Source organism: Asterias amurensis, chromosome 14 (assembly GCF_032118995.1).
Source record: "Asterias amurensis chromosome 14, ASM3211899v1".
In the NCBI taxonomy this organism is placed as follows: Eukaryota; Metazoa; Echinodermata; class Asteroidea; order Forcipulatida; family Asteriidae; genus Asterias; species Asterias amurensis.
Window position 1 is genome coordinate 17042235 of NC_092661.1, and position 14318 is coordinate 17056552.

Genomic DNA, 14318 nt, shown 5'->3' on the forward strand with positions numbered 1-14318 from the left:
TACATCTTGTTATGTCAAAAAAGGTCAAAGAACATGATTCTATTCAGGTATCCTTAGGCTAATGGAATAACATCAGATCCAGAAGTATGACTTCTTCATAGTTGAGCACTTTTTACTAATTATCACGAGTTGTTAACACAAAGGCAGTGGTCTACACACCTTGAAATGTCAAGGAACCAAAGACTCTAAAAGGTATCCTTAATGAAATAACATCTGAGATTTGTTTTCCGTCACAACCGTAGATGTGAACTTAAAGGCACAGGTAGCATTGGATCGGTCGAGTTGGTCTATGAAAACCGTTTGTTATAATTGCATATGGTTAGAAAGGTGTTTTAGTAGTGGAATATATATGCCTCGAAATTGCGTGGTTTTCCTTTTACTTACATGTAGCGAACTAACACGGTCAGCCATTTGGTGGAGTAAAAACTTGACACCACAAGTTGACATGTCGTGTTAGTTCACGACTGTAAGGAAAACCGTGCGATTTAAAGGCATGTTTGTGTGGATCATTATATTCTACTTTTAAAACACCTTTCTAACCATATGCATTTTATAACAAATGGTTACAATTGCTTTTCATAGACCAACTCGCCCGATCCAAGGCAACGTGTTCCTTTAAGTCCGTGGGCACTACACCCCATGCTACTCAATAGCAATCCTCCTCAATTTCACAGAGTGACTTTTGGGTAGGTGTGAAAGCAGAGTAAGGTTTATACAGTGTTATAACTCAATCAACACATAATACCACATAAGCCCACTCGCTCTAACTAATCAATTGATGGTAACATAACATGATCCAGTAACTTAAAGACACTGGACACTATTGGTAAATGTCAAAATCCAGTATTCTCACTTGGCGTATCCCAACATATGCATAAAATAACAAACCTGTGAACATTTGGGCTCAATTGGTCACCGAGTTTGCAAGAGAATAGTGAAAGTAAAAATACCCTTGTTGCATTACTTTGTGTGCTTCCAGATGCACAATAAAAGGCTTCAGGCCTGATATGATGAAACCTTTTTTTATGAGTGAGAAATTACCTCTTTCTCAATCACCACATTATTTCAGAGGGAGCCGTTTCTCACATTGTACTATCAACAGCTATTCTTTGCTCATTACCAAGTAAGTCTTTATGGTATGCTAAAAATTATTTTGAGTAAATCCCAATTTAATACCAATGAAAGCAGATATACAATGTACACGTCCAGCCTGATGAGCCATGTTGGCCCGGGAAAATCTTTCTTTACTTGAGAAAGTGAACATGAGCTAGTGAAGAGAACAAAGTAAAGTGAATGATACACACACTACAACATTACACGCTTCCACTAAAACAGTTTATTCTTGATCTTTTTGCTCATCAAAGAACAGGGCCTAATTTCATAGAGCTGTTTAAAGACACTGAACACTATTGGTAATTGTCAAAGACCAATATTCTCACTAGTCGTATCCCAACATATGCATAAAATAACAAACCTGTGACAATTTGGACTCAATTGGTCGTCGAAGTTGCGAGATAATAATGAGAAAAAACACCCTTGTCACACAAGGTTGTGTGCTTTCAGATGCTTGATTTCGGGACCTCAAAATCTAATTATGAGGTCGCAAAATCAAATTCGAGGAAAATTCCTTCTTTTTCGAAAACTATGTTACTTCAGAGGGAGCCGTTTCTCACAATTACTCGGTACCAAGTAAGGTTTTATGCTGATAATTATTTTGAGTAATTACCAATAGTGTCCACTACCTTTAAGCAGTAAATATGCTAAACATTTTTCTGCTAAGCACAACTAAGCTGAGTACCAGTTACATTTTGTCCTTGTGACATGGTATTTCAGATGGTAACCTTTTTTCTTAAGAATACTATACAAGTGTTCTCTTAAAGGAACACGTTGCCTTGGATCGGACGAGTTGGTCAAAACAAAAGCGTTTGTAACCGTTTTTTATAAAATGTATATGGTTGGAAAGATGTTTTAAAAGTAGAATACAATGCTCCACACAAGTTTGCCTCGAAATTGCGTGCTTTTCCTTCTACTGTGCGAACTAACATGGTCGGCCATTTATGGGAGTCAAAATTTTGACCCCCATAAATGGCCGACGTGTTAGTCGACGAGGTAAAAGGAAAACCACGCAATTTCGAGGCATGTTTGTGTGGATCATTGTATTCTACTTTTACAACATCTTTTTACCCACATGTATTTTATAAAAAACGGTTACAAACGCTTTTCAAAGACCAACTCGACCGATCCAAGGCAACGTGTTCCTTTAAAGATGCTACATGTCAGATTTTTTGCCCCAAACATTAAAAAATATATTTTTTTGAGTGAATGGTATTTCAAAGAGTATCACCCGCTCTAATGGTCAGGAAACATGAACATTTTTTAAAAAGATTCTCATAAAAAATAAGAATTGGTCACGTGATATATTGTCGATCCCGACAAAAACTAATTTTGAGCACTTTATTTCACTACTACTAATAATTGGCGGACTTTTTCGAGCAATGGCTCAAATGAAAGCTTGTAACTTTCTCAACCCCCATCAAAATACCTATTGAATTCTAAATCAAAATTTTGGGGTCAAATCGGCCAAAAATCTGACATAGCATCTTTAAGAACACTATACAAGTGCATTGATTTTTATTAGTCCGACTTAACCAACAGATGCTCTTTGAACTTGCTCCAGAATCGCAAATTAAGGACAACCCAGATATTGTTTCAGACAACAATTTTGTTGATCTTTAATCTTGTTCTCCAACCACCCAGATTCAAATCATTGACTTTCATCAATTCTTGAAAAAGCACATCGTCAGCTTATTTATCTTTGAGGCATGGACGTTGACAAGGCTTGGTGAGGTTCCTTGTGTACTTACAGTTCAAAATCTCAATTTATGAAAAGGGATTAATTAAGACTCTTTTCCCCTTTGACCTCAGTTTGGTCAGGTTCCTTATGTACTTGAGATGGCGATAATTCAAAATCTCAGTTTGTAAAAAGGGGCTCCAGACTCTTTTGCCCTTTGACCTCAGTTCCTCATGTACTTAAACGGTTATAGTTCAAAATCTCAATTTATGAAAAGGGGCTCCAGACTCTTTTGCCCTTTGACCTCAGCTTGGTCACATTGGTTTACACATGTCAGTGTTTCACAGGTTTAGGTTGAACAAAGACAAATTGAATAGAGCGGGATATAAATCTGCCACGTCCGGAGTAATGAGCTATATTATCTAGCCCTGTGTTGGCATTCTCCATTTTTTCTCAATATCTTTGCTCACTTTGTAGTTTATTACTTAATGTTTCAACAAGTCACTTTTATCCTGTTGGTGGTAAGCTCGACATTCTACTTCAAAAATAAAAACATTATTTTGTTTACAGATAAAACCCACGAACAAGAGGTAAGTGAAACTTTATAACCAAGTTGGCGCTTTTAACAAATGTTCCCTGGTGGTTTGATTGTGAGGGGCATGGAGGGGAGTCTCTTGCTCAAGGACACAAGTGTCACGATCGGGATTCAAACCCACACTCTGCTGAACAGAAGCACCAGAGTTTGAGTTCGGTGCTCTTACCCGCTCGGCCACCCCCCCCCCCCCCAAATGAAATGCACATTGCATTGAGCTGAAGAGCGCTGACACTTTTTTATATTGTATAATATATGCTCTAGAAGACTTAAAAAGTCTTCTAAAGTTTACACCATAAATCCCCCAAATTGAAAGGATATTTAACAAAACAAAATCTGTCTTTTCCAAGGGAAAACAAGATGATTGGAAATCAGGCCAAAGTATGAAGATTATATCATGTCTGAAAATGTTATGTGACCATTTACATTCTGTAAACCCAAGTCAAAGTTTTGATCCGTAGGGACATTGCTGGCCATCGACATTCTGCGTAATATTCATTATTAAGTAAAACATAAACCTGGTGGGTGGGATTATTATTGCAGAAGATTCCTATAATCCTCCAGGACAAATTCCTCTATGCCTAAACAAACTCTTGGCTTATAATCACTTGTTATAATTATATTTGTGGTCAATTAAACATAATTATTATGTACATGAATAAAATATATACATAAATATGTTTTTTGTGACTTAATTAAAATGGAAAATATGTTTTTGTGACTTAATTAAAACGGAAAAACCGACATGCTCAGAATTAATTTCCTTTCCTTAATCGCCTCCCACATAAAACTTTTTTGTTCAAAGATGTTTTTGTCGGACGATTCTAAGAAGTGTTGTTCTCCATATTTCATAACAACTCTGAATCGAATACATACATTTGAGTACATATATTACTCAACTTTACAAGAAACTCTTTCCTAACCCAAGCCGTTAAGCAAGCAGTTCAAGCTCTAGCTGCATTAAAAGGGCTTCCGCTCGCTTGCTTCTGGTAGCATTTGACTTCTTCTTTAAATCCCCAGTGATTCCGCTGCTATTGTTGTTGTTGGCGTTCGGTGACAGTCTTCCCTGTTTGGCCGTGGGTTTCTTCATGTTGCCGTTCGCCGAGTCATCTTTCTTATGCTTGGTGACCCTCGGGCTCCTGGGTGGACTGATGCGACTCTGTAAGCCGCCGTTGCCTGATGAGTGCTTCATGGGAATCTTGGAGTAGCTGACGGCAGGGCTCATCCCACCGCTGCCACTGATTGCAGAATTCTTCTCCTGGTTACTGGTGGAGCTTCTGCGAGCATTGGTGGTTCGACCTGGGGCGGTCTCAGTCACAGGGCTCTTGCTCGAAGATGTGGAGCTAGATTTCTGGTATAGGCTTGGTTCGGAGCGGCAAGACTTGAGAGTAGGCATGTTGCTTGGTCTCTTCATCTTGCTCCTGCAAGCGGAATTTGAGGTGTGGCTATTGCCGCCTCCGACCACAGAGGGACGGTTTCTTTGGAACATGTGCTCAGTTTGGGCGTCTGGAGGGGACTTTGCCTGTAGATAAAGAAAATGAGAAAAAGTATTTTTTAGTTTTGTGTCCGGAACCACTTCAAAAAAACATCTTTTTATCAATTTCGTTTACATTTAGTAATAGGATTTGAGGCATAGCATGGTGAGGTATCAATATATATTTGGTTTGCGGTAACACCATGTGTGTATCTACTTGCCAGGTAGAGTTCGTCTTAAGAGAACTGTCTTTATTTAGTGACTATACAAATAACCCCAATAACTGTAACCCAACTACGATGTCTGCTAATACAGGTCCGTAGAGCAGATACATTACATAAATCCAAAACCAAATCACCAAATTTACACCATAAGGTGCTAGAATAACACTAATTTCTGCCAACACAACTACACTAGTGTTGATTTAACACCCTGTAGTGTTAATTTTGATTCCCTAGGTGTGTAAATATGTGACAACACCCATGGTCTCAATATTACCACCCCTGATGGGGTGTATTTTATTTTATTTGTTTTTCTTATACCTGAAGGAAAATGTAATAATGAAGACAAAGTTATATAACATTTACTTTACTTTCATCCCTGTGCAATAAGTTCAACAATTAAATTGTTCGCCGATACCAGCTGGATGTGAACTGGCACATCCTCATCAGACTAGACTGGACAAGTCGTTAAATGTCTGTCGAGGTGATAGCGCTCCGACTCTCCCCGCAATTCCCGCGGTATTCTACTACTGCTGTCACGACTATACAGTCCCATTTAAAGGGGAGTAGAATTCGGCAACCAGCAGTTCTCGATCTCGCCATAGCACAGCCACAACTCGACTATCTCACCGCATGGGACCATTAACGACTTGTCCACAAGTCTATCATCAGGCAAGATTGGAGGTCAAGTGGTTCAAACCTTTGACTTTGTGGGGTTACTAGGTTCGAATCCCACATGTTTCAGATAAAAAAGGGGAAAAAAATTAACCAAGTAAATTTGAAGAAAATCCTTTCTCTAAACAGTTCTCTCATCAATTGCTGCATGCTTCTCACTAAAGGAACTTTTTATGGTCATACATTTTTGGCGTCTTTATCAATCTATGACCACACCTTTTAACCGAAAAACAAATAACTGTGAACACATACACATTGTATACCTCGCATTTATGATTCTGCACCAGTTCTATTTTAGAAAGATGACAAGAACGATACTAAATTATAAATCACTTTCTTAATGAGGTTTTCTCCGAGTCTGAGACAGAAGGACAGAGAGAGAGAGGAAAAGGAGGGAAACAAGAAGTAGAAATAGAAAGACGAGTAAAGCATAAGTGGGTCACAACACCTGCCAATTACGTTCTGCTCATTTTCTTTTAATCAAAAGTGTTGAAATTGACAACTGTTGACTGGTTTCCTACGTAGCGACACCACAACTCACTTTGTCAGTGAGGGAGGGGATGGCCTGCTTGGGAGGGTGGGGGCAGGGAGCCCGGACTTTTTTTCAGTTGAATTGCAAAACAACCTCGCAAATTTAATTTTTTTTCGAACTCATCTTTTCTTTCAATCACAGCCAACGCAATCACTAATAGAAATGTCATAAAAACCTCCTCAAATATTTAAAAAAATCCTGTTTATTATTTTCATTCCGATTCCAACCTGCAATGCAAAAATCAATGCCTATCATGTATTGACAGATAAATAAATCCACATGACAGGCGATTAATATCATCAGTAAGCCGTTTGTTAAACTCTCTCCGGACTCCGGATGTAATTTTTGTTTGTTTTTTGGAAATCCTCCCGCGTGAGGGGAATCGAGCATCATAACATCTGGCCCTCCACCAGACCCAAATCAATGAACCATTGAATGTCAAGTACACTAACACTGCCGTAGTGTTATGAACCAACAGTTTAATTTGGATCAAACTCTGCCTGTTGATATTTCAGTTTCACCCGACCAAGACAGAAGTGGACTAAAGGCAGTTGTTTTTAGTTTATTTTCAGAGTAGTCCGTCCATGGATTGTTGACATTTTGGGGAGATTGGGACTTTTGGAGAGGAGAGAAGGGGGTGTGGAGGGTCATTGGCAGGGGGGGGGGGTGTAGATTTGGTTTTATCAGGGGGTTGTTTTGCAAAATGACCTTTTCTAACCCAATTCTGATGAAGGTGAATGCTTTTTGTACTCTTTACTTTTCTGACTGGCGCCTCCCAAACAAAAATATTGGCAAAGCGAGAGATCCGACACAGCTCTAGAATAGCAAAGGTCATGGGTTCGAATTCCGCTACGAATATTCCTGTGAGTTTGTCCACAGAACTCCGGAAAGAGCAGTACAGTACTCTAACACACGCCGGTGTATATGGGTAAAACCCAAATTAATAATCTTTATCCCCATTTCAAATTCCATCTATTATGCCACCAATATTTAGCACTATAGAAATCTCCTTAAGGTCGCACTATTTAATTCTGCTAAAGTGAATTTGTCTTTGTTCAACCTAAACTTTTTCAGGAAAAAATGTGCCAAGACATGTGTTTCCTATCACAACATAATGGATGTAAAAAAATACTTTGTTTCTTTTCATTATTGCTACTGTTATTATTATTTTTCTGGTGTTATTCAAGAGGTCAATAAATAAGAATCCCACAGAATTAAAGACACTGGACACTATTGGTAATTACTCAAAATAATTATTAGCATAAAACCTTACTTGGTAACGAGTAATGGGGAGAGGTTGATAGTATAAAACATTTTCCACGAATTTCGAGACCTCAGATTTAGAACTTGAGGTCATGAAATCAAGCATCAGAAAGCACACAACTTTGTGTGACGAGGGTGTTTTTTCTTCCTTTATGATCTCGCAACTTCGACGACCAATTGAGCTCAAATTTTCACAGGTTTGTTATTTTATGTATGTTGCGATACAACAAGTGAGAAGACTGGTCTTTGACAATTACCAATAGTGTCCACTGTCTTTAATCAAGAGATCAATAAATAAGAATCCCAGAGAGTTAAAAAATAAATTAGACAAATCTGACATTATTTTCTCATCCAAGAGACAGGTCAGGAAAAAGGGCAGTTAATTTGTGATTGTCTCCGGTCCATTTCTACAAATAATCATGGCTCTAGATCTTGAGTCGAGAATTCAGATCTTGAGCCGAAAAATTCATCAGCACAAGTCGGTTATTTGATGAGAGATAGCCCAATACCTGGACTGGACTTTGTAATTAAGTCGCTAGATTACAAGCACATACCCAAGTAGCCAACACTATCTTTAAAACAAATCTAGTTGTTAAATCACTGAAGGATTTCCCCCTGAACAACAGAGCAAAATGCTACACAAACTGATTCAGTTTGCTGCTCAAAAGTCATCATTCAGGTTAATGTTTGTTCCAACTTACTGTCTTTTTAATTATTACAAAAGAGAGGGGCAAACAAATCTGAATTACCCCTTACATTTAAAACATTCCACGAAGGCGTACTTTCAATTTCACTATACAAATACCATGTATATTACATTTGATTTCTGTATCTATAAATGGCCCACTTGATAGCCTATCGACCATCTGTCCCACCCACTCAGCAAAGAGCATTAATCCTACCTTAGCTAAAGGATTATTAACATATGGGTGTAATGCAACGGTGGGAGGAGGGTTGGAAGGGGGGTTCTCGCTTCTGTGCCATCAGGGCCCAATTTCATGAGCTGTTTCAGCTCAAAAAGTAGCTAACCACAACAAAAATATGCTTACCAGAATATGGTTACCAGCCAAATTGCTATGTCACATGTACAATTTGTGTCTGGTATAGGCCTGCTCAAAATGGTCCAAACCTGAACTTGCCCCATTTGTCCACAAAAAAGGTACAGCACTGATTTCTGTACCCCATTTTCTTTAGAAAAAACCCTTTAAACATTGGTCTTGGGCTCACATTTTAATCTTTGTAGAGCGCCCTCTAGCACCAGTCTTTCTTAACACCTTCAAAATAAACTAGGGTTCAAACATAAAGCATTAAGACTCTAGCATTTAGATCTATGTTATACCATGGATAAAATATTCTTTCCTCCATCATGGTCAAACAAACATTGAATGCATAATTATGAGTGCATTGTCACAACACATAATCTCAAAAATATGGACGACTCTAACCAACCGCGGCGACACAACCTTGCCTCACGGTAATTTTGGGAAGGACCATCGAAGCGTCCAATAGTTATCCATATTGGAGCCCATGATAAATTTGATTTCATTTTAATCATGGTCAACATGATTCATAAATGCATGGTTTTGTCACCCCCTCCTTTGTAAATAATGCAATAGAACATATGACGCATTGGGGTGTTGTTGTTGTTCTATTGCCAGTGGAAGCGTGGTCGAGCCAACAATGGCCAATGAAATCAAAGCTTTTTTGGAATCAAGCATATTAAAGGGTTTTAATCCATCTTCAGCCTCGTCCAAGACGAGTCAAAGATTGGCAAGCAGTTTCACATCTTGATAACTAAGACTACTTTGTAAGGCTTTTTACTTTGTAGGGCCCAATAGGATGTACACTATCTGTAAGGAGGGTACATGCAGGTATTAACCAATATGTCAGGACGTCAATACATCCCACTAAACTTATATCAGTCAAGCCATCTATTGGAGAGGAGTTGGTTGCACTTTCACCAACTGCACTTTGGATTAGCTCATCCTAATACAAAATACCCTATTTCACCCATCTCCCCCCCCCCCCCCTCCTTCTCGATACATTGTGGCCGTTAAAGGCACTGGACACGTTTGGTAGTTGTCACAGACCAGTCTTCTCACTTCCAACATTATGTATAAAATAACAAACATGTGTAAATATTGACTCAATTGGTCATCAAAGTTGCAAGAGAATGATGAAAGAAAGGAAAAAAGAAAAACACTTTGTTGCACAAATTAATCTATTTGCTTTCAGATGCACAATAAAAGGCCTCACAGGCCTGAAGTCTTTTGTTATTTGAGTGAGAAATTACCTCTTTCTCAAAAACTACATTACTTCAGAGAGAGCCGTTTCTCACAATGTGTTTGCCTACATGAACCTAACGTAATCTACTTGGAAATCCATCAAGATTACTCATCAGTCACATAATAACACTAGCCCAGGTTGGACTCCTCCATTGCAGACATCATTATTACCATTAAGGTATGTAAATGAAGGCTCAATGAATCCCCCGCCCCCCCCCCCCCCCCCGCCCTTGACTTAAAGACATTGGACACTATTGGCAATTGTCAAAGACCAGTCTTCTCCACTTGGTGTATCTCAACATATGCACACAAACACAATCCTGTGAAAATGTTGACTCAATTGGTCGCCGAGGTTCCGAGAGAATAATGGAAGAAAAAAACACCCTTGTCGCACAAGTTGTGTGCTTTCAGATGCCTTGATGATTTGAGACATCAGCTGAGGTCTCTTATTAAATTGAAATATTTTAGTGAGGAATTACTTCTTTCTCAAAAACTATCACTTCAGAGAGGGAGCTGTTTCTCACAATGTGTTATACTATCAACAGCTCCCCATTGCTCATTACCAAGTAAGTTTTTATACTGACAATTATTTTGAGTAGTTACCAATAGTGTCCTGTGCCTTTAAGATGTGCGACCAAGCACACACAAAAATTACAAAGTCATTAAACATGCAAGACCCTGTGAAGGGCCTGACACACTTGGTATCGTAAGACCCCAGACTGCCAGTTCAAGGTGCATGGGAAGAAAAGCAGATGTGGCCGACAATTAACTCAGCAAGGGCGAGACTTTCTTGCTCAGTGGAACCATGGAAACACGATCCTTTCCCCTTTTGATAAAATTTATTTTGATTAAAGACTGCTGGAAAAAAAAATTATAAACGTGTCAGGCCTGTATGCTTTGTTTTTGAAAAAGGCAAGGGCACCAAGGAATTTCTCCTTGGTTAAAGGCACCCTATTTGAGGAAATCGTAAATTTCTACTGGAGCATTTCAAGGGCACCAAGACAATGACCAGGGGCATGAAGGCAATATTGCCTATATGTTGCCTTCATGAAGTATCAGGCCTGATGTGTTTCAAGAACACAAAACCTTTCTTTTGTTATTGACACTGTTGGTAATTGTCAAAGACAAGTCTTCTCACTTGCTGTATCTCAACATATGCATAAAATAACAAAACTGTGGAAATTTGAGCTCAATTGGTCGTCGAAGTTGCGAGATAATAATGAAAGAAAAAACACCCTTGCCACACGAAGCTGTGTGCTTTCAGATGCTTGATGTCGAGACCTCAAATTCTAATTCCGCGGTCTCGAAATCAAATTCATGGAAAATAACTTCCTCCCGAAAACTACGTTACTTCAAAGGGAGCAGTTTCTCACAATGTTTTATACTACCAACCTCTCCCCATTACTCGTTGACATGTAAGGTTTTATGCTAATAATTACTCCGAATAATTACCAATAGTGTCCACTGCCTTTAAAGATGAAGTTTCAGGACCGCTTATGGCGACATTTTAACACTCATTGGAACCAGTTTATGTGTGACGTGAAATTGGCTCACGTCACACTTACAAAACAGGATAGTCTGAAAAGCACCAGTTGGGACAAATTACGACCGGGGACATTGCAAACGAAAGTTTTGTGGAAGGTGAAACCAGATAAGATACCCTTATAGCTCAGCCATGACTCGGAGCGATTGAATCCACACTGGATAGTAAAAAAAGGTCTTCTCTCCATAAAACACAACCTAAAGTGTATCATTCTCATTTCTTAACAGGATGATACATCATTGCCTTTGGACGAGCATTTTCATTTCAAGCTTCAGTTTTTACCAAAGATTTTAGAGCGGCGTAAGGCGCAAGATGCGGAACTCTGGCTGAAAGGTGAAATCCCACTGGACGCCATTTCGGCAAGTAACTCTTTTGATACAACAGTAGACCTGTGCAGATCAGTGCAGACAATGACCATTCCCATCAATGGGAAACAAAACATTCACTTGCTGAAATGGCGCCCATGCTTATTTCACGTTCCAACAAAAGATAAAGCTTGAGTTCCGCATCTTGGCGCTCTTTAACCTTTGGTTTTTACTAAACACACCTTTAAAAGCATACAGTTATGTTCAGGTTTGGCAAGAAGTACAATGTGCGTGTTGAATATTGTACCAAAATATGTTGACATTAAAAGTGGCCAGTGACATCGGAATTGAAGGCTTTCGAATCACAGTTATTTAGTTAACTTTTCAAATTTCAGGCAAGTGCCATTGGCTTTTGGTACTGGTTATTTTTTTCTGTATTTTGTTTGTATTTGTTGATATGTAGAATAAATAATAAATAACACAATTTTTTAATTCATTTTTGTTTGAAGCCACGTCCTTTAAAATAAAATTAAGACAAAGACTACCTTTTTCATGTTTTTTTCGGTTTGTCTGGGCACCATTCTTCTGGTGATTGATTTAATTTACCCATATTTTAGCAGGGTTTTCACTTTTCATTGACTAGACATGCAGGACCAGTTTATTTCACTAGTCTGTCAGCTTTAGCATGTGTCCATAATTCACATACTAAATAGGGATGTTTTTCGACAAGGAACCTTCCATCTGGAGAGAATTCTGGCTGGCCTTCTGGTGTTTAACTGGCATTTTGGCAAGCGGACCCCTGTTAAGGGCAAACACTGTTTATAATTATAGACTTCTAAGTTCAGCAAAGCCAGTAAAAGTTTAGTTTAGTTCTTTTCTCTATAAATACATTCCAAATTAAATAAAAAATAAAATAAAAAAGGACCCCATCCTCTTTCTGAATAAAAACCAAACAAAAAGGATGAATTTTTAAGTATCAAATAAAACCATTAGGGAAACCAGGGTAAACGATTTGGGATTGAAAACCCCTGATTTGTTCAAACCCAGATCTTTTAAAGTGTTGTACTTTAAAATTTGGCACAGTGGAAATTTAGTATCTCAAACAACAACCGTAACATTTAAAACAAAAATGCACACAAAATAAATTTCATCAACAACTCTGGCATCCATGGACTAGCGGTTAACAGCACCGGACTCAAGCTCTGATGTTTCTGATCAGCAGAGTGTGGGTTCGAATCCGAATCGTGACATTTGTGTCCTTAAGCAAGACACTTATAACCATGATTGCTTCATAAAAGTTGGGGAGGTAGTGCTTTCTGCTCTGCTAGCCAGGCTCCTAGTGGATGATTCCCAAGCCTACATCCCTATGTACTTTAAAGTGGGTAGGTAACCATGTTTCAGCCCCAGGAGTAGCTGGCAATGGCCCCTGGGGAAAATTTTGATTGTAGCCCACACCTTGAAGTGGCCTTCAGGCCTTGTGTGTCTGGCGACTTGCATACAATTTTTTTAATTTTCTTTTTTTACAAAAATTAGCCTCACCTACATATCTATCTTATTGACAACCTGTCGGCACCAATCCACAATGTCGTTAATGTCAATACCAAGTATACAAGAGATACATCATGTACTTCAAATCTATTTGACCTTACTACAACGCCCACGCCATCCTTTCCCCCAGTCGTAACTTTGGCATCAAGGGGGTACAAACACTTGAAATGTGACCACCGTGGATAAGAAGTTGTTGAATTGGAACCACCTACACATCTAGGGGGGTTAAGGGGGAGGGGAGGGGGGGTGGACATATCCCAGGCCTTCCTACACATCAGGAAGCAGATAATTACAGCGTTCCAGTGACCTTATCTCTGAAAAATTTCAGAAGCAAAGGCAGTCAGCGTGTAAGGGTGAGTAACAAAAAATGCAGTATGAGTTTGATGTCAAAGAATATGTTGCAAAATGTCAAACAGGTTTATACAGGCTCTCTAAATCATTTCAAATATATGTATATCTGTAGGTTTATCAAATGAAATTATCCTCTATCAAAATTCACTATGCTCGATACATTTCTGTAGAGCTATAATACCTATGGTGTGGGTTCGAATCCCACCGCTGCCACCAGTATAACGCAGGAAAAATACGTGGTATAAAATAACACTCCACTTCCCTGGTTAATTTATATAAGCTAATGATGACACCAATGAACTGGTGTACCACACGTGAAGTTTGTTTTCTCTTTCATGATCTCTTGCAACTTTGATGACAAATTGAGCCCAAATTTCACAGATTTATTATTTTAAGCATATATGTTAGGATACACCAAGTGAGAATGCTGGTCTTTGACAACTACCGAAGGTCCGGTGCCTTTAATATAAATGCATCATTCTGCAATGAGTAGCACAATTGAAAATACTTTATACTATCGAATGTTGTATGATTGCTGCTGTACTTCTACTTGTCTAGCAAACATTTTAGAGCCATTCATTTTATGAGTGGTTACCAACAGTAGTTATAAGTTTGGTATCATTCTTAAAAAATAATGGCAATCAAAACATTTGTTTAGAAGCCTATCACTCAGCAGCTTTCGAAAAAGCATTTTCAGAAGTATTGTGGTTAGGTAGAAAGATACAAGTTGTTATGGCC

General features: G+C 38.7%; 1 protein-coding gene across 1 annotated transcript in view; it reads right to left on the reverse strand.

The window, feature by feature from the left end:
• Window positions 1-1963: 1963 nt before the first annotated feature.
• The window catches only part of LOC139947061 (uncharacterized), a 98690-nt gene continuing 86335 nt past the window's right edge, over window positions 1964-14318 (reverse strand). The window contains 1 exon segment of the mRNA XM_071944887.1: window positions 1964-4905. Coding sequence (XP_071800988.1) covers window positions 4315-4905 — 591 coding nt within the window. The 3' untranslated portion in view covers window positions 1964-4314.